This window comes from Perna viridis, chromosome 6 (assembly GCF_037379345.1).
Source record: "Perna viridis isolate PV_CMFRI_1.1 ecotype Kerala chromosome 6, ASM3737934v1, whole genome shotgun sequence".
Classification (NCBI taxonomy): Eukaryota; Metazoa; Mollusca; class Bivalvia; order Mytilida; family Mytilidae; genus Perna; species Perna viridis.
Genome location: NC_142450.1, coordinates 9,122,217 through 9,144,025, shown reverse-complemented (window position 1 = coordinate 9,144,025; position 21,809 = coordinate 9,122,217). Strand labels below are relative to the sequence as shown.

The 21,809-nt window shown below is 33.2% G+C and overlaps 2 protein-coding genes across 3 annotated transcripts; both read right to left on the bottom strand.

Annotated features, from left to right (window-relative positions):
- Positions 1-1,418: 1,418 nt before the first annotated feature.
- On the bottom strand, positions 1,419-13,304 carry LOC148613545 (monocarboxylate transporter 12-like). Of its 2 annotated transcripts, none has more exons than XM_088586922.1 (5): positions 11,435-13,304; positions 9,218-9,439; positions 7,641-7,784; positions 5,478-6,611; positions 1,419-4,366 (listed from the first exon to the last, which is right to left on the bottom strand). In XM_088586922.1, exons 2-5 carry the CDS (start codon positions 9,423-9,425, stop codon positions 4,182-4,184), a joined length of 1,671 nt encoding a protein of 556 aa, XP_088443048.1. In that variant the 5' UTR covers positions 9,426-9,439; positions 11,435-13,304; the 3' UTR covers positions 1,419-4,181. The 2 variants fall into 2 exon arrangements, with proteins under 2 accessions (XP_088443048.1, XP_088443047.1); XM_088586921.1 differs by having other exon boundaries at positions 11,579-13,304.
- Positions 13,305-13,447: 143 nt separating this feature from the next.
- Positions 13,448-18,769, bottom strand: LOC148613544 (uncharacterized). The gene is made up of 9 exons (XM_088586923.1): positions 18,645-18,769; positions 17,286-17,419; positions 16,767-16,859; positions 16,595-16,680; positions 16,073-16,169; positions 15,757-15,826; positions 15,089-15,125; positions 14,455-14,518; positions 13,448-13,700 (listed from the first exon to the last, which is right to left on the bottom strand). The coding sequence occupies exons 1-9, from the start codon at positions 18,688-18,690 to the stop codon at positions 13,542-13,544; spliced, it is 786 nt and encodes a 261-aa protein (XP_088443049.1). The 5' UTR covers positions 18,691-18,769; the 3' UTR covers positions 13,448-13,541.
- Between the last annotated feature and the right edge of the window lie 3,040 nt (positions 18,770-21,809).

Genomic DNA, 21,809 nt, shown 5'->3' with positions numbered 1-21,809 from the left:
TTTATCGACAGTATATTTGTCCAGTGTGGTGGACGCGTTTTTTTTTTTCAAACAAATGGTCGGCATTCTAATGGGGACAAATTGTGCGCCTCTACATGCTGACCTATTCCTTCACTCTCATGATGCTGACTTCATAGTTGATCTGATCCAAAAGAAGGAACATCGTTTAGCTAGATCCTTTGATCTCAGTTTCCGCTATATAGATGATGTATTATCGTTAAGCAATACTACTTCCCGGGATTTGATACAACGCATTTACCCAATAGAACTAGAGATAAAGGATACTACAGACACTGTAAAGTCAGCCTCATTTTTTGACCTACACTTAGAGAACAATGGTAAAGGAAAATTATTGACCAAACTATACGACAAACGCGATGACTTTTCATTCATCTTTGGCAACATCCCTTCAGTACCTGCGTATAGAGTTTGCATGTCACAACTAATACGTTATGCTAGGCTTGCTGTAACTACGCAGACTTTTTGCAACACGCTAGACTTCTTACAATTAGGCTTCTGGAACAAGTTTATGTTGCTACAAGATTGAATTCATCACTACAGAAGTTTTGTGGTCGTCATCTTGACCTCATGGATCGTTACGGTGTATCCACCAGCACCTTGAAATTGATTTGTTCAACGTGTCATAGTTTTCCTTTCCTCTCCGAACTCGATGGGGTTTCTAGAAAAACAGAGGTAGCTTACTCTGGCCCATGCTCCCAGTTTTTAGTGGATTCCGCGAGTTGCTCATTTGCTTTTGTAACTTTGTATGTATTATTTTGGTTATTTTATGTCCTTTGTTGTTTTGTTTGTTTTTCATGTCTGGTCTTTGTCCCTGGATAGCATTCTATTGATTTCCGCTAGAAACTTGGTTCCCTTGATTACTCCTTTAGACCATTTACTCAGTTTATTCATGCCACACACATATTTCTTTATGTTTCTTTCGGAGCCTGCATTTTTGCAAAGGAACAATATTATTACTTGTCATTGAGTATATATTTTTTTCATAATACATATTTTTACACGACACTAAACCCCACAAACTGTACACATGCCACTCGTGACATCACTGGAAAATGGAAGGGACTTCAAGGGAATTAGGACCCGAACGGCAATCAAAAAGAATACAGTTCAGGGACAACAACCAGACATAAAACATACACACGCAACACATGAACAGTGTCGAGCAGAATTAGATACAACGACCCAATGGCGGATGAGGAGTGTCGAACAGCTCCTATGTACAACAACGCAATGACGGATGAGCAGTGTCGAATAGGTACGAGATACTACAACCCAATGACGGATGAGCAGTGTCAAGCAGCTACTAGATACAACAACCAATTATACGAGTAATCAATGAAAGCAATGATGCTATGCTGAAAGGCAAGAACAAGCCCATAAATTTTTAAATAGTTTACTATTTTAATTAACAATTTTCACTCATACAACATACCAATAATATATAATTAACACGATTAATGCATAAAAAAACTTGAGGTATACTGTGTTCATACATATGCATATAATTTAAATACAGTGTACATGTATATTTGAATAGTAATTAGTAATAACAATGACTAATTCCTTACTGGTATTGATCCTGTCTATATTTTCTTTCTCTTATTGTTATAGAAGTTCTATGCATGTCAGTTATACGTTGTGTCACTCATGATCAAAAGATGGTTTCTTCCAAAAATTTCACAATTAAACGATCTGCAGGCCACAGCTTTATATGACCCCAAAGTTGAATCAAAATCAAGTTTGGATAACTAATTATTGGCACAACTTTCAAGCTTGATACAGCTCTGTTTTTATTGCAATTCAATTTTAAGATTAAAAACTCAAGATCTCTGGGTAGAATGAAAGGGGTGAATGAAAAATCAATTGAAACAATGTTGAATTACACGCTTATTTTTGGTCTTTTATTTCTAAAAAGTGGCCCCTTAATTTCATCAATTGCCACAAATGTTCATTTTGTGGCATGGAATCTTGCTGTACAATTTTATGACGATCAGTACGATTCTACTCAATATTTTGCCAGTAACCAAGAAAATACTTGTTTTGACCCCTAATGGCTCTTAATTTCTCCTTGGTAAAGATCATAGTCCCTAAAATGAATCCAAGCTTCAGTTTCGTCATATGGAACCATGTATATTTTTATTTCATACAACAGTTAGGTTAATAAGTTGCTGGCATTTTAGGATCCTTTTTGCCCCTAAATTCTGAACAGATGACAAACTTACCACTTTCCCTATAATGACTAATATAGATAAAATGTTTTTCAGTACAATTTCACTTAAAAAATTTTACTTCCTGGAAAAACAACATTAACATGCATCCTGAGAGGTAAATAGTTGGCTTCAGTGAAAGTTCATCAAAGCAGACAAATATAAAATACAATTCAATATCAATATAAATATGGACTCAGACCTTTTTGAACTGATTATAAAAGGTGTGTTAAATTATGTTATATTATTTCTGCAGTGGCCAAAGGGGGAAGGTTGTTATCACACCAAAGTACTTTCACCCCACCACATTTTTTGTGCCAGTCCCAAGTCAGGAATTTCTGGCCTCTGTGTGTATTGTTTTGTTTCAACTTTCCGTTTACATTTATGTTACTGGAGTATAGAGGGCAACTATTTCATGGCATAGGGCCCAAAGCTGAGGTTGCGTACTAAATTTTAATTGGCTGTGATTGCTGTTGCTGAGACAAAAGCGACAAAAATATTTGTTTCAGATAGACACATGTAGAAAGACTGAACACAACGTGCCAAGGATGGCAGGCAAAACTGATCACTGTAAACACTAATAAAAATGCCCTACAAATTTTTTTATGTAAAGAAAAAAATTAAAAGTATTAAAAAAGTAAATATTCCAACATTAAACATGCTATCACAAGTATAAGATAAATGAGGTAGTTAATTGTTTTACAGAACACAAATCTGATAAAATTTCAGACAACTATTACATGTACAACACAAAAAGTAAATTGTTTCATCTGGTGTACAAAATAAAAGAGTCAACAGAACACTACAAGAATTAAAAATCAAGTAAACATTAAAATGAATACAGAATTATATGAATACTTAACAATTATTATTATAAAGTAAAAAAAATACATTTCAGAATTTTAAAAAATTCGAATATCACATGAAAGATAAATTTAGTTTCATAAACCCTTTGATTCACAATTGTGTCTTATACAATGTATAATGAGGTATATTTTATTTAATTCCACAAATTAAGAAAACCATTAATATTATAAATCCAAAGACTAAAAAAATAGAAAATCAATTGGCATAATATAAAGTGAGTACACCATAGGCCATACGTTTAACCTTACTGGGTACAAAGACAAAAAATCGATATCAAATATGTACAGTGTATGTAAATATACTAAATAACCACAGAAACACACTATACAATTTTGAAGATTTCACATATTTTTTACACCTTGGGTCAAATAGTTTGAAATACTACAACAATATAAGCATCTGCTTGGCATTGCAGGAAGATTAGGAGATTAAATTATTAGTTACACGAGGTCTGAAATTTCATTAACCCTGAACCTGGACTTTCAATCCTTTTCCTTGACACTTTATTGAGGACTAGGTTTTCCTCAAGTGGTCCATTTATTTCAGACTTGGAAAAGTCCAAAACCTACCATCATTGAAAGTAAATATAAACCCTAGAATACATGTATGTACTTTGGTTATGACAATAGGGGATTTTACCCAAACAAGTAAAAAATTGTCTAAAATTTAGTCTTGGAAATGAGTGGTAATGAAAAAGTTATATAATAAACTCATCATCAATAGGTAAATGAATGAATTCATGATCATATGGCAATTCATGGACCACCAACTGCTTAAAAAAACATTTTTCTTTCCTGATGAAAAGACACATGGTGCATCATTTCTTACATGTAGATAAATGGCTTCATTTATTATTTTAGCATGAAAACTATCACTTTTATGAAAAATCAAAACAAAAAAATTGGAAAATCTTCATTTCCACAAAATTCGCTAGTAGGAATGTGGAATTTTCAGCATGTATGCATTTGAATTTTGTACTTTAAAAAAATAAATGAGTTTCTGTTGTTTAATATATTTTTTAATGAAAATGATTATATCTTTGAAAACAACTCAAACGAATGAAATATACACATTGTACATTGTCAATTACATACAATAAACATGTAAACATTCCTTGGTTATCTTCTCTGGTTTCTTCCTGATAGGTTTGGGTTCCAGATAAAAGTAATCTATAACAGGTATGAGGATGATGACCAAGCCTGCAAGTATGATAAATCCTCCACCAAGATAGAAAGCCACCTCAATACTACCTGTTGTCTCAAAAACCCAAGCTGTAACACAATAACACACTATGTCAGTCAATCATACATTTTATTCACTATTTATTGCATGGTATCTGAAGAGTTTTTTTTTTTGTAATTGATCAAAAAAAGGGGGAGGGCTTGTATATTGACCTAAGCTAAGGGGACCCACTCTAGTAATAATTTTCATTTTTTACTAATGACTAAAACAAACCTTTCCATCAAAGGGGGCCACCCCAAACCTTGAATCCACTTATGCATTCAACATGTAAACTGTCTAAGTTATATTATCTTCATTTACAAGCATCCAACTATTTTTTTTTCTATGTGCATCTACATATCGTGTATTAAATTCCTATTATTAAGTTACATTAATATGCATTGAATGGTTTAAGAGGCACTTACAAGATACATTGTCAAAATTGACAGAAAATTGTGAAGGTGGTTGCTATATACTACCTATAATAGAAAATATTTAATTTGGGCTCTTCGAAACTGAATGAAGACCAAGCAATTATATAAGGTCATGTGTGACCATAGCACCAAATCTGTCTTCAAGTCATTTGTCAGCTTACCCAGTGGCTGTAGAAACTAATCAGAATACAGTATATACATTGAAGTATTTATAAATAAATAATTCACTATGAATATTTTTACTGTTAGAATAGATGCCAAAGTTTTATTTCATCTTGGATACAAAATTTTCCTATCACCTGATCAATATACAAGGTCATGAACTTTAAACCACGCCCCTTTTAAAAGGACTATACTTTCATCAATGAAATAATCTTGTCCAGTGGTGTGTGTACTGGAGTACATTAGTATGAACTTATCACAGTTTCTTTGCCAAAATATTAAATTATAAGGAATGTAATTAACATCTGAATATATTATCTTTACCATAACATAAACTGCTTCACGGTTTATTCTGTGTTAATCCAACTTAAGTTCTATATACAAGATAATATATCCAGATACTAGTTGCATTCCTTAAGAAAGTGTTAAAAATCCTATTTAACAAATAATACCAGGCAGATGATATGTTAATAGAAACCTGTGTATACCAGTATTATTGACAAATTTGTTAAAGGATAAAGTATGTAATTCGCAAACAATCTAACGAATGTAACTTTTTACTTACCTATAAGTGGAGGAGCAGCAACACTACCAATTCCGTTAGCCAACATGACAAAACCCATGCCGGTACCAAGAGCTTCTGGTCCTACAATGGCAGCCACAGCAACTACTAATAACCCCATGATGATATTAGCAACCACAGAAAATATAACATATAAACAGGTTAAACCTTCAAAGCTGTGAAATGCAGGGATTGGAAACAGAAGGCAAACTGTGCCAGTTATTACAGTCATAACAATGTACACCATGTCTAGACGAAGTGTTTTAATGTTGCCTAAAAGTCCGCCTAATATACTACCAGCAAAAGCCCCAAATCCACCAATACTGAACACTGTAGCAGCTGTTTGTTCATCTAAGGCTACTGACAGGAAATATTGTGGACCAAACAGGAGAATAATAACTACTCCCATGTTCCAAAGAATATTGTTTATGAAATATATGATGAAAGCATAGTCACAGAGTACAGCAAAGGTACTCTTCTGAGTCAATGCAAGTTTCTCTACTTCATTTAGACTATTTCTAGGAGTACTATGATCATCACTAGGTTCTTGTTTCAGTAAATGGAGTGGACTACATGGTATGACTTCTTCATTTTTATCTGTACTGTTTTTCACAGTCTCCTGTGTATTTTCTTGTAGCATAATATTTTCAACATCAGTGCTTGCTTCTTCTTTTGAATCATTTGAAATCGTACCATAAACAGTGTCATGTTCCGATTTATCTGTTTCTTCCTCTAAGCTTAATTTCCTTGAATATGACAACAACACTATGGATGAAGTTTCTGTCAATTTATCTGTTTCTTTCACTCCAGATTCTCTGTTTGATTGTTCCTCACCTTCTGAACTCTCGACCTGTAGTTCTCTATCCTCTGCAGCCTCCTCATACTTTTTCTTTAGACTATCTGGTACAGGTCTCAGTAGACTGGCAAAGACAAAGTTCTGCATGCTGATTCCACACACTATAAAAAAAGATCCTCTCCATCCATACTTATCAACCAGGAAGTTGACCAGCAGAGGGAATATAATAGCTCCAACTCCTGATCCACTGGTTGCTAATCCAGTGGCCAAACTTCGCTTCTTGTCATAGTAAAGTCCCGATAAAACATGAGATGGTACATAAACCAAACAAAATCCAAGACCTGAAAAATATCAGCGATAATAATTGTTTAACAATAATAATATACAATAACTTCAACTGAATTAAATATCTGAAACTGATATAAACTAGGTATAGAGATATTGATATGTATTTAAATACAGTATGATAATTTTCATCATATAGCAAGGTAAAAGTATATGTAGAGGTAAAACAAGTTAAATGTGAACAGCTAAATAAATCTATTTTGTGTAATTCTTATAAATTTACCCAACTAAATGAAAATTCAATCAAATCATGGAATTTCAGCCTGTTTGAAAAGTACAAGTACAGTTTCAAAGGCTCCTTTAATTTCTATCAGACTGTAAAGACTGAGAACAAGCCAAAATATCCCCCAAAAACTGTATGATGATGGTCGATCTTAACATCATTCCCACAACATAAAGAACAATATCTGTTAGCAACATTTGATCAGTTTATTTTAGCGAGATACTTACTTTTTATTTCTCAATTCGAAGTTTTGTGTTAAAGCTCTAATGATGAGTAAGAGTCCCGGGTTTTACATCATTTTTCCTTAGCATACTTATCCTTACATTTCAAGCAGTTGCTCCCTAATGGTCTAAATATTTGCAAATACTTTTAAAGCTTTATTCTATGTGTGTGTTATTATTGGTAAATTATGTGTGTGCTGATTTAATTTTCACTGATGCCATCAGAACCAAATTATTCCATATGTTATAACAGATCAAAACATGAAATACATGAATGCAACCATTTACATGTAAACTGAAGCCAAATTATTCCATTTTTCCACTCCAAAGACAAGACATTTTTTTAAAGTACTGCAAAACAGATAACTGACAAATTAAAGCTCATACTATTTTTCTTATATATCCCAAATTTTTTTCTCAGGGAATTTTTTTTTTTTTTTATAGCAGACCTAAAGTAGCAGTCAATACGCTACAGATGTGAATATCAAATTAATACTAAAAACCTAATGCATGTGACAGACAGGTCACAAACCTGAATGTACATAGGCAGTGTGTTTGGCATGACTAATAGTTTAACATACCACTAATAACTCCATAAAATCCATACATATACATTATGTTAGGGGCAAAAGGCATGGCTAATAATCCAATACTGCTGAGAGTAGCTCCTATTAGTGCAACCTTCCTGTGACTAAGGTGGTTCATCAAAAATGTTGCAATAGGTCCTATAATAAAGATCATCATTTAATAGATTCAACAAGTTTCTTTTTAAACCATATAAAATAAATATATAAAAAAGTACTTAAGATATTTCCTATCAATGCTACCTATCCTATCAATGTATGGATCAAGCTCCATGCAGCGGCAAACGTTCCATCTCTTACTAATAGCTGTAGACAGGCCTTTCGAAATTCTCTGACACTTTTCCAATAAAACATCATATGACAATTGGATAATGTCGCATAAAATCATTCACTTTTTCCTGACTTTGCAAGAATCTTGCATTTTCTGAGAGGGCTGGCTGTAGCGTCTAGAGGGAATTTCAAATGTCAGATGCTGTTTCAGAGTTTGTGTATGGATATGTCTTAATAACGTAAGAACAGCCCTTTTATTCCATGACTAGTCATCTTCAATACTTACAGTCCCTGAACTGATTCATACAACTATTTTACTGATTGATGACTTGTTACTGAGTGATGGTTGACAACCAATGACCGATCTGATTGTGGTTTTGTTATATAAAATGAGGGATGATATATTTATCTAAATTTCAGATTTCATTGGAACAAATAAACATAGCAAAAGATATTTTAGGTTTATTCTTCATTAAAAATACTAAGTTCTTATTTTCCATTGTACAATGTATTTGCACAAGGATTTTCATAGTAAATTTAAAACTATAGTTCTACCAAAAATCCCTGATTTACAAAATCTAATAAAACATAAAATGTAATTAGATTTGTTTATATTTTAATATATGAAGAAACAAAACATATCATTCTATAAAATATAGGAATTGATCAGGAATCACATGATTTAAAAAACAAGCAATCGCTGGTTTAAGGTTTGGTTTAGTGGATGGACAGATGACTGATATTTAACTGATCAGTGATCAAAAAAATATCCCAATAATGATTGCATGGATTGGGTCAGGCTCTGTTAGGTAGGTACTGTGTTTAGCATAACAATATAGTAACAAGTTGCGAATTCTGTTCTTACACGCTATTGTCAACCAAAATTTTAATTTCTCCACTCTTCACAGTAGAGTCACTCATGTCCTTCGCTGTGACTTCACCAAGCCAGGATAAAATTGCTTCATTTCAATAGTTTTCAATATTTTTTTCTGTCTATTACTGAGGTGTTATTAAACAGCTTGAACCATTAAATATATCTTTGTATAAAGACAGGAGAAGTTAATTACAGACAATTTTTTAAATGGTAACTCCACTGTGGAGAGTGGAGACACTGTGACTCCACTCCAAATATCTCCACTTTGGAGAGTGGAGAGGTTAAAATTTGTGTTGACAGTAGTGTACAAATGAATAAAAATTTGAAAAAGAATAACGCCTAAGCCATCTTACATTGAAATAGTGTCCAATTCTATCAACTCACTATTAATAATGCTATGAATGAAAAAAAGTTTAGTACCGCAACTGACCTGAACCAAGAAAGACGCCAACATTAATTGAACCAATCAAAGATATTGCAGCTGTACTGTCATCAAAGTACTGCAGAAAAAACATGTTGTAGATACCAAAACTCTGTGCTGTTCCAAACGATGGAATCTGTATCATAAATGCTGATAAGACAACCACAGCACCCCAAAACCCGCCCTCTTTCTCCTCTAACCAGGCATACAGCCCCATTACCAGATGAAATTCTAAAATATACAATGTAAATGCCACTGTTATATTATTATTATCATATGGCACAGATATTCTGTAATGTTATTTACATGTACACATACAAAATTTACACCTTCTGAAAAATTAACATTGAGCAACCACTAACCAATTGCCTCTCTGTGTCTTGTTTGTTTTCTGTCTGTTTTTTTTCAACTGGTAAAAACATTTCGTTTTAGTTGTCACTTCAACACTAGTACTTGTCATGTGCTTTAATAGCTGTTAAAATTCTTTATTTAATGATTTTGCAATCATCAAATAAAAAGGGATAAACATTTTGACTATTTTGTAATTAAATAGCTGGCCTACAGTCTTCACAACAAACTTTCCAGTTCACAGGCCTATTTTTTTCAGAAATTTGTATATAGTGTTTGTTGGCCTGTAGTAGTTAATTTTACAGGCCCACCTCCATTTTGACAAGCCTTGGGCCTCAGACTACTGCTTAATAGTGAAGACTGGACCTACATGTATGTTATATACTATTTAATATCATGGCTAATGTATAATTAAGAACAATCAGTCAACTAATATCAGGGATTTTATACATGTATAAGTATTATATAGTCCCTGTCAAATATTTGAATATTTATAAATGAAGAATAACAAATATACATCTGTATATTAATTTGTATCTAGTTAATGTCAAGTAAAAATAACAGAACCATCCATGTAACAGTAAGAAAAATTAATTATTTTTACTTCTATTAAAGTGTGCTTGCAACAGATCTGAATATTAGTCTCCATTAGCCTCTCAAGTAAGTTGTACACATGTAACAATAATTATTTTTTCTTATTGTTACTTTGCCGAGTAATAGGGTAGAAAACTCACTCGAATTCTAGCCAGTCCTGAATACAATTTTTCAATATATTTACTATATGGCTATATAGATTTTTGCTAAAATTAGCCAGCCCTGCCCCGAAATAGCCAGTCTCGTGCGGTAGGGTCTAAAATGTGTAACCTGTACCTGTACCTGTGCCCGTACCAACTTCCCCTAACCAAATAATGTACAAAAATATTCATTCTTACCCTATGTTAAGAACTGAAAATTGCATGAGATGTGAAATAGTCTGTTTCAATTCATTTCTAATCAAGAAAATACTGTATTTTTTTCTAATATTTCTTGTTTGATCAGTTTTCTGAAATCAAAAGGTCTAAAATGTGTAACCGGAAGTTATTGTACCAAACTAATTATTTACTATTTCTCACTTTCCTATCCAAATTTTACTGTTTTATAAAATCATCAAGTGGTTAAAACTTCACTTTAAGACTTGGGATGAAGTTTTGAAAGATTTGATATTTTAAAAAAAAAGAAGTGATTGAGTTTGAATTCCATAGTGTACCTAGCATCAATCCCTGTCCAAACAAAGAATGGATGCACTCTTATCCAAAATGAAAAAACAGTCTCATAAACAGAGTCTGATGTGATTTTAATTGATCATCAATGAAAGTTTTTATAATATCATGATGTTCTAATGTCAAATATGCATTAAAATTGTACAGATAACAAAAATATGGAACTTAGATTTTTGGTACAGGAATTTTGGGTTACACATTTTAGACCTCTTGAAAATAGAAAATCGAATAAAATCAATTTTTTCAACAAGCATGTTAAAATCATTAACTCTAGCCCAACCATCATCTCATTTTGTAAATATGTACCAATTTTCTGCTGGAAATATCATGTAATAATGAAGAAATTGACAAAATAGTATTTAGGTATGAAGAAAAGTTGGTACGGGTACGGGTTACACATTTAAGACCATACTGTCTCAGGCTGGCGGGCAGGCTACTATTTCTAACTATGTGAGTAACTCCATCCAGTGCCTATTTTATGCATCGAACAGGGTGGTGATCATGACCAAGGTAAATACAAATTACATATACATTGAAGCCTTCCAAGATGGAATTGTTATTTGGACTACAGAGGATGAGTCCAAATAAATATAAAGTTTATTGCATTTTTTAATCTTACGTTTATGCCTCGAGATCGATGCGACCAAACAAAATAAAAATAAGCTTTCCAAAAGACGCTATAATCATTTTATGCGATCAAATCCTTGACCTTTTTAACAGGTATGCAATACACTTGTATGAGTATTTGCTCTCACCACCTCACCTGCACCTGGAACGAGATAAGTTATTTAAGCTGATTTTTGGTTTATATGTAAACACAATATGGGGTCATTATATAGGACTATAAATTAATACCTCTCCGAGTTCGGAATGGAAACGATAAATTTGCGTAAATGGCAAAAATAACGTACCATGAGGCTGGAATTTCGAGCCTCCGATGACTTCAACTAGCAAAAAATATATAGAAAGCTGTGTGAAATTTAAATTCCCTATTTATTGATATCAATAATTCATTTAGACTTTTAACGCGGGCCAGAAATTTCAGCAGGTGCAAAGTGTGTAATCCTAGCTTTGGTATATCAAATTATTGTTTAAACACTATCTGACGTCGTTTAAATTTATTGTCTTAATTTTTGTCGAAACGTAACCTGACGCAATGCAAATTTTGTAACAACATAACCCTGTCTAAGGAGCCTAACTGGAAGTTGTCCGCGTAGTTACGGCAAGCTCTGACATAACGAATGCACTCCATACGCAGGTGCTGAAGGGCTGTTAAATTGTCACAGATGAAAGAAAAGTTGACAATACGGAATGAGAAGTCATTGTTTGTAGTATAGTTTAGTCATGGGGTTTCCTTTTCCATCTATCTTTAAGTATGAGGCTGACTTCATAGTGTCTGTAGTGCCCTTTATCTCATTACAAGTTATTCGGGTGGATGCGGTGTATCAAATCACAGGAACTACGAGGGTTATTTAAAGACAATACGCCATCTAATATATAGCGAAAACTGAGATCAAAGGGTCTGGCTAAATGGTGTTCCTTCTTTTAGATCGCTATAAAGTCAGCTTCCAATATAAGGGGGAAGGAATATGCCTAGATCAACTAGTAGCGGAACACGTTGTACCCATTGGAATGCCGACTGTTTATAGAAAAAACGCTGCCACCACAGTGGACAAATTCACTGTATGTTGTCGATCAAAAATTCAAACATTCTGACAACATTTTCTGTATATTTGGAAGATTATTTGGAATCGTTTTTTTTCCTTCCAAATTAATGATGTATTCTGTTTTTTGAGCCGGGATTTCAACTGAGTGTGGGGAGTAGTGGGTTGAAAAACCATAGGTCTTGATGCCATGCTATCATATTCTGATAATAATATAGCATTGCGGGTCTCCAGTAGATCTTTAGAATTTTTCAGGATCCACATTGAACTGGTACCATTAAGGGAGTAACAATAAATCGTATATTTATGTTAATATACAAGATATCTTACATAGTTCACATGCATAACATCTTAAATACTCGGTAAATTAACTTTCTTAATGTATGATATATCTTTAATACTATGTAAGATATTGTATATGATATTTCAGATATTTTTTATACAATCTGATATATATAATACCCTTTAACACATTATGATATTCCTTATATATTTTAAAGAAAAGAGATATCTTATATACGATATTGTAATTAATTGATGAGATATCTTAATTTAAATATAAGATATCTACAGAAAGGTCAGAAATAAACATGTGCTTGAGCTCAAAAGTTGATGGTATTCATTTTTCACGTTCATCGTAATCAGATTTGCATGCTTCTGAATGGTCATCTTGATATTCTTTAATTTGAGTAAACAAAAATACTCACAGCATTCTATAAGATGTATAAGAAAAAACGGATATGACGGTTCCTGTTTATGCTTAAGAAAAAAACAAAATCTATTCAGATCATAAATCAAAATTGTAAAAAAACTATCATTGTAGGTATTTTGCAGTACATGTTGTTTTTAAAGTGTGCGAAGATGCCATGCATGTTGTGACAGTCTCTCTGTACATGTGTACATGAGTATATGTATACTCATCTTTCTGCATCAGCCGATGTATAATTGGTATATAAGTAAAATTAACGGAATATTTAACTGTTTAATTGCAACAACCACAAACATAGAAGAAAAATCCAGTTCGTGAAAATACATGTTGTCTTTATTGTAATGTTCTATAATTCATCGAGGACAAATGCAGTGTCTTCCCCCATCGATTGGTACCTGTGCTCCGGTCATGAAGGAGGAATCATCTGAAGCCAGGAACGCAATCATACCAGCAACTTCAGATACTTCTCCCGGACGTCCTAACGCATGGGTGAATTTCGTCCTCTCCAGAAACTACAAAACAATATTTATTTCTCTGACTGTACTTTCTATAGTATGTTTGCATGTACCAATGTTAAATTTCGATTTTATAGTTATGTTACATAGAGGTTAAAATTCAGAGGTGTAGCACATAAATTCAGGATTGGTACGGCGGAGTTACACATAATTATTATGTGATGCTCACAGTTTTTAGTGGAGTCCGAGTTGCTCATTTACTTTTGTTACTTTGTATATATTATTTTGATCACTAGTATTTTAAGTTTTTGTTGTGTGTGTCTGTTTTCCATATCCGGTCTTTGTCCCTGGATTGCATTCTTATGATTTCCGCTAGAATCTTGGTTCCCTTGATTACTCTTTGAACTTAGTTTAATCAGTGACCGAGTAAATACCCTGCGTTTTTTAAATCTTTAACAAGAATTATAGGTATGGCCTGCCATACCAAAACAAAATATTGTACCGCTTTAGTCTCTGAAATTGAAAAGGAGGTTTTGTCAAGTGGTACAGACAAATGTTTGTGAATTCTGGTTCTAGGTTTTCTTTTCTTACACGTTGAATCAACTGAATAATACCAATATTTGATCGGGTCAACATTCAGTGTGTAAGGAAAGGAAATTAACGAAATTAATTGGTAAACTAGTCCATTTCCGTTACTAAATTAATTGTCGGTACAACAGAACAGTTACTACTTAGACTCAGACTAACTAGTATTCAATAGTTAAAAATCAAATCCTATCACCATCGGAGTACTTTAATTATATATATATACCTTCTGATATGCTTCTTCATCCATTCCACCCCTCTTGTGTATTTCTGTTAAAATCACTCCTGGACTGAAACATATCATTTTGATTTAGTGATCGAGTGAATTAAAATCAAACAAAACGATGCTAATTAATAAAAAAAAAATAATCTTGGTTTGGTCAGATTTAAAATCACTTGATCACAAAATAAAGATAAAAAACAAAACACAAAAAAAAACAAAACAAAATCTGATAAACAAACATAAAAACCGTAGAGCAATGACGCAAAAAGAAAAATAAATAGCTGAGCAATATTTAGACCTTACCAAGAATTGGAGTCTGGGCCTCGGGCAATACCTAAATAAATGTGTAATGACTAATTGGTTTCTACGTACACGGTCTAATATTATAGTGTTGTATACAAAAAGAGATACAAGACACCAGTGGACGACAGTCGAGGTATCATCATATAAAACATTCAATACAACAACAATTGAAAATCGCAAAAATACGAGATTAATACGTATCTCAATGAAAAAGATTAATACTTTCGATACTTACTCTCAAGGAACTGACATAATCAACGATTTATTTTAGCTAATGGGTCGGATATATATTCGAGCACAACTGTAAAAATTACGAACTGTCCTACATACTTACTTAACACTATTTACTCTGATTTGTTTTGGTGCCAATTCTGAAAAAGATAATTAAAACCATTTTGCCAAAAAAAACCTTTTGAGCGTCTATTGGTGGTCGCTAAAAATGTTTGTGTTTAAACAACATAAAGTTGCACGTGTTTTCGTGCTAGGCATATCCCCACACTCATAGAAAAAAGTTAATATTGGACAGCATTTATACAAAGCCACATTATATATATTTTGAAATCAATCCATCCGTTGGGAGCCGGGACAAAATTTCTTAATCATTCGATATAGCGAAAAACGATTATGTCCCACAAAACAGGAGGTTAACAAAAGTTGCTTATATTACAGCGTACATGTATGCCCCATCTATATAAAGACACAAATCAAATTTGAAATCAATCCAATCCTTTGTAACGAAATACGGACTAAAGAGGTGATACCACCCACTAGACACACACTTAATGTCAGATTGATTATATTAAAGTTGTTACATGTATATGTTAAAAAAAAAGAACAAATAAAAAAAACAAACAAAAAGCGATCCCAACTAGTTCATTCCAAATTCTAGTATTATTGCAGAAATGCTTGAGGTTATACATATACTGCTTCCAATTCGGTTGGGGGTGGGGGTGGGGGTGGACAAACCAAACCGTCCATAAAAATATTGAAAGGTTTACTTACCAAGAGCTGCACATCTTGTAAATTGGTCAATGGCACTTTTAGACATACAATAAGCTATCACATTGGGGAACTGAAATACAATGGAAAGTAGCAACCATTAATGTAAAACATGCAATTTGTTCATAATTATAACAGTTTTTTTATTATGAAGATAATGAGGATAGGGATCGATTTCTATAAAACAGTACTTCCATAGATTATAGATAAGCCAGAGACCCATAACTAGAAACATATTGTTGCTTGTACATATTTCATTAATTATTGGTGTAACTGGTCTTCATTAGCATTTCAAGATAGAAAAATGACAATGCTTAACTGATCTGATCCCATTTACACTTGACACTATAACTATACTGCTACCCTTGTTTTTCTCCAGATGTGGCACACACAGTTGGGTCATATGGAATACAGACCTGAGAATAAAATTAGACATATATAAGAAGGTCGAAACAAAATAGACATATCCATATTTATTGATGAGAAAAAATTATCTCTATAATTTTCACATAAGTAGAAGTCCCTAAACTAAAGTGGATGAGAGATATTTAATGTTTCTTTGAATTAGAGTGGTATTCATCGCTGATTATGAAATCTATAATACTAATGTTACCCGTGAATATGTAATTGTTGATTCAAAACATATTTATTGCAACACATCTCTGATATAATTGGTTGATGGCTCTGAGCTCCATAGCATTACATCAGATATTATTCGGTTCTTTCTGAGCTCTATATATATCATTACACCACTAAAATAATTTGTTGGTGACAATGCGCTCATTATCATTTCATCACTGATATAATTAATTGGTGATTTTGAGCGAAACATTGTACTGACCTCGCATTGATGTTCATGACTCTGTCGTATTGTTCTAAAGTCTGTGTTTCTACACTGCCTACTTCTACAATACCCGCAGAACACACCTGAAAAGTGAAACATCCGGTTCAGTCACTATAAAGTTACGGTGGATTATTGAACCTACTTAGTATGGATACTTATGCTAACTTACCAAGACATTCAGAGTTCCAAAGAATTTTATGGTCTCATCAACAACTCGAACATTATCTTCCTCCTTGGACAGATCTGCTACTACCATTAATGGCTAAAATCAAAAACACGAGTTATAAAAATGACAAATGATAAAAAGCAGAACAATTATGCTCAACACAACCTACCGGTGCACCTGGTCCATGTTCCCAGTTTTCAGTGGAGTCCGAGTTGCTCATTTGCTTTAAATTTATTACTTTGTATGTATGATTTTGGTTACTTTATGTTCTTTGTTGTGTATGTCTGTTTTCCATGTCTGGTCTTTGTCGTACCATTATAACAAAATTATAGATTTTCTTTTATTTATGAAACTGAACGCAATGAGCGATTTTACGATAATGATATTAAATGATGAACGATACCAATACGATTGAACGATAAACGATAAATCTTGATGACCGACAGTTAATATAATAAAACGATACATTCTCAAAACCTTGTTATATGACATCTGAAGAAGTTCGTACATAATCTACACAACCTTCTTGCCGCTGTTCTTTTCGCATTCATCAGCGGTATGCTTAAGATTAGCCTCATTCCGCCCGGTTATTGCCAGCTTGGCTCCAAGCTTAGAGAACAATATGGCAGTTCCTTGTCCAATACCTGAACTGGCACCTGCAAACATCACACATTTAAAATACATGCATGCTAAAATACTTACGGCTAAATGAGTACTTTTCAAAAAGAGGTACACTAATTCCGCTAAAATAAATGAGTTTCTGCGCTTCTTCTAATAGTAAGACAGGTGACACGAGGGGACAAGTGGACCCTTTGATTTTAAGGTGAGGGTAAGATAATTTATCAATATTTTTTCCTAAATTTTTCGACATAATTCCATTCCCGACTTTTTTATTTTTTTATAGACGATTAGCAGTTTCATCAGTTTGCCTTGAGTTCTTTGTCAATACTCTATTTTTATATTTCGAGTCTTGTATGTAGTTTAAATCCAACTGTCGCTTTTATGCTCTTAAGTGATGTCAAAAAGGACACAGAAGGATAAATATGTACAATGAATAAGAATGTATCATTTATTTTCGTTTTTATATGGTAAGATGATGAAATTTCTATACAGTTATATGCAAGACTTTGCGGTTGTGTATGCGTGTAACATGTGTGCAAGTTTTGTTTTGCAGAATCAAATATTAAGTAGCAGTCCACATAAAATTTAGACATTGCCAATGGTAAAGTGATTCATGGTGAAGAAAAACCCACCAAGAAACGATGCTTTTTCAGTCTACATATGCTATACTTTCACATAACAATAATCATTCCTGCATTCAGATCTGTACTTTTTAGAAAATCATACATTTATCTCCCACTAAAACCAACCAAATGAAACCAAATCAAGACTGATAACTCTTGCAAATTGCCAATGTCATGTACAATCTATTTAATTTTTATCTCAAAAGTGCAACAACCGAATGAAAAACTAAGACTGGAAGTGTGATCAGTAACTGTTTCTGAACAAGACATAAAATTTAATTCGGTGTGTTTTTGACATGCATGAATCACATTCTGTCTGATTTTTAGAAAGACTGCTACTTAATACTTCATGCATTCCTATCAAAAATATTAAACAAACTACTTAAACTATAGACAAGACACAATGTAAAATACTTTAAACCGTAAGCCTGTCACTGGTTCTGATGCACATCAAGGTCAAGTAACGATTTACCGTTATTTTTAAACTCAATGTTGTCATCATGGCGCTCCATAGTTAAAGAGATTACTTTAAATACTGATCGTAAAACTCATGCCCGAGAAGGTCATGTTCAGCCTACTTCTTTTAACACACCATAAAAAGGTAAACATTACAAAAGCATAAAAGTCTTAAACGTACCTGTAACCAAAGCTACCTTGTCATCGAGTCTTCCCAAACTTGCCATGTTTGCTTTCGACCCGATTTACCACACAGACAAGGATATCATAAAAACAACTGTCGCTTTTATTTTAATGTACGGAGGTACACGAGAGGCTAAAAATTTATTGACTTGAATGTTATGTAATTATAAGTTCAAAGTATAATTTTACAACGGTATTTCTATAGCTTCTTATAAAAATTCAAGTATAGCTTAACTTTTGAACGTCTGAGAACAAACAATTTTGAAGCTGTTACAGATGACAAAGCTTTGTAAACCCTCCAATTAAAAACAACGCCAAGTAAGCAACGACATGGTTTAACGAACAAACATGAAACAACTTGTAAGCAGTATTGAGTGTTTCTGATTTTTTTAGCACAGTGAAAAGTAGTTCATTTGAGTGTTATAAATTGCATATTATAAATATTTTATAAATAATCTCATCCAAGCAATGATATATAACTTCTTAAACTAAACAGATAAGGGAAAAGACAAATAAAAGAAAACGATAACAGAAAAAAAGAAACAAACCAAAAACATCACACACCGAAACTAGAATAAAAAAAATGTCTACATTTTTAACAGTGTTATGGTATCACAACCAATACTTTATAGTCAAAGAAAAGACCAGAGACATTACTATAATAAAATAAGCAATAGCGAATCTTCAGTTGCAGATTTGTTCCATTCTTTACGGCTTCGGGTCCAAGGAAAGGTGTGCCAAGCGTACATGCCCTAAAACTGAGAAATATTTTTTGCATGAAATTCTGATTCTTTACTAACTGTACTCCCAATATTATCTTGTTTCGCTTCGCTCGGATTTTAGTGCTGTGTACGACACGCCCAAAATAAGTAAAGACAACTGGCAGTGTTCTGTGATCTTAACTCTTGACAGATTTTTCCAGTTTGTGCTCCATGCCAAACTCCAAATAAAATCGATATATACGGTGGCATAATAGCTTTGACAACGCAATTTTCAAGGAATTGTATCAGCTATATGGCTTGATGTATTTAATATATAAGATGTGCGTTTTGAAAACTACATCTAGTATATAAAGGATTAAATGTGATACAAGAGCCGTGGGTGCTTCATGAATTTTAAACTGCATGATTAGAATACTTGTTTCTCCCAGCATACCTTATATGCACGTGTCATGAAACTAGGCGATGTATCTGTGTGACAATATCAGTGTGTATGTAGCATAGGCGCTATAGATTATCAAATAAATAATTGTGACTAGTTGACAGGTTCATGAAGTATATGACAGTTTAAGTTACGATTTGACTGACAATTTCGATCTGGAGGTTGTTAATTAAATTTCGACTGGAAAACTGAAAAGGGCTGACTAGTGGTTTGTATGATGCCCGGAATTAGTCAAAATCATCATTATTTAAGGAGGTCCTTATTCATTTATAGACCTCCACTATTCGATTTCAGGACCTCCATCAATTTTTGAGGAGCTCCATAATTTGATTTCAGGACCTTCTCGATTCTAATTCGATTGTAGGACCTCCCGAATCATTTCAGAATTCCATAAATAGTTTTTGTTTCAGAAGTTCCTCAGATTTTTCTTGACTTCCACTATTCAATTTCACGAGCTCATCAAATATGTCTGGACCTCCAAAATTCAATTTCATGAGCTCCTCATATATTTCTGGAGGTCCTGAAATCGAATTGCCCCGTGCAGGTCCGGGTGTCAAAAGAATAGGCCTGCAGCAGCGCTAAGCTTGTCGTAAAAGGCGACTAAGTAGTGCTCAGGAACCTAGCCGGGGGCTAGGCGCTCTGCCCACAGAGCAACTGGGATGTGTGCCCCAGGTGGTGGAATGGGGTACCCCTGGCATGTCAGATGCTGAGGTTGTCAGGCTATAATACGGAAAACCTGACCGCTAACCATAGTGGTGCACCGTGTTGGGAAAGATGTCACGTTTCCTCGCACGTTAAAGAACCCTGCTGTGGTATTCGATAGGAGTAGGAACATTTGCGCTCCGCCACAGGAGGCTAAATTGCCCGATCTTACCTATCCCCCTTTTTCTAGTGGCAATAAAAATTGTCGATCCTTTAATCCTTGTGTCCCATCCTTTTTTTTTATTTCATCATCATTTCATGTTCATTTTATCATCCATTTCATGTTCATCGTCTGAATATAGCTGAAATATTGCTGCTCGGACGTTAAACCCCAACAAACAAACTGAAATCGAATTGATGAGGGCCGGAAATACCAGTAATGAAGGAGTTCCTGCAATCAAATTGTGGAGGTCCAGAAATATTTGAGGAGCTCCACAATTCGATTTCAGGAGCTCCGCAAATATTTCTGAAGGTCAAGCCTTACTTATTTTTAAAATAATAATTTATTTAAATGATAATTGTTATTTAAAACATATATGAATATTCAACGATCTCTGTTGATTTGGTACTATTCTTGCATGTTCTGCTCTATTCTGCTTGTCCAATTTACAGTGAAACTTTCACACTCGTCACAAAGTAATAATGTGCTCGTTTTTATGTCTACTCCATATAAATTTTCACCAAAAAGTTTATGTTTAGTAGATACGTTTGCAGTCTCTTTTTATCTTACCCCTATTGCTGTTAATTGATGCTCATTTGAGGTGTATAAATTCAAACACTCGATATAATTTGATTTAGCACATGCGTACTTCGATTTATAAAACGTAAAATAAGATGCTAATTATATATTCAAATCTTCGTCAATATTTTCTGTCAGCATTATAACTAAATATCGGTATAAATTATTTTTTTTATAAACAGAAATTTTGCATTTACACAATAAACTTAATATATGTAAAATGAAACGAACTACTACATTTAGTGAAAAGTAGAAGATGTAATAATTCTAATATGTTCTTTCAATTTGATGTTCTATTCATAAATTATGTGAACAAATAAAATTCTGAAAAGTCCATACATACACATTCACTTTAAAAAGTAAATAGCTAAATTAAATTGCAAATATTATTGTTAATGGATAATTTAAATATTGGTTTTTATAGAATCCAAAAATGTTAGAATCAATAAAACTTAATCCAACTATACATATAAAATTTCATTGTATTTTATTTAGAAAAAACGAGTTTGATTTAAAAGATAGAACGCATGCGTATATAAGAACTTGCCAACATTAATTCGG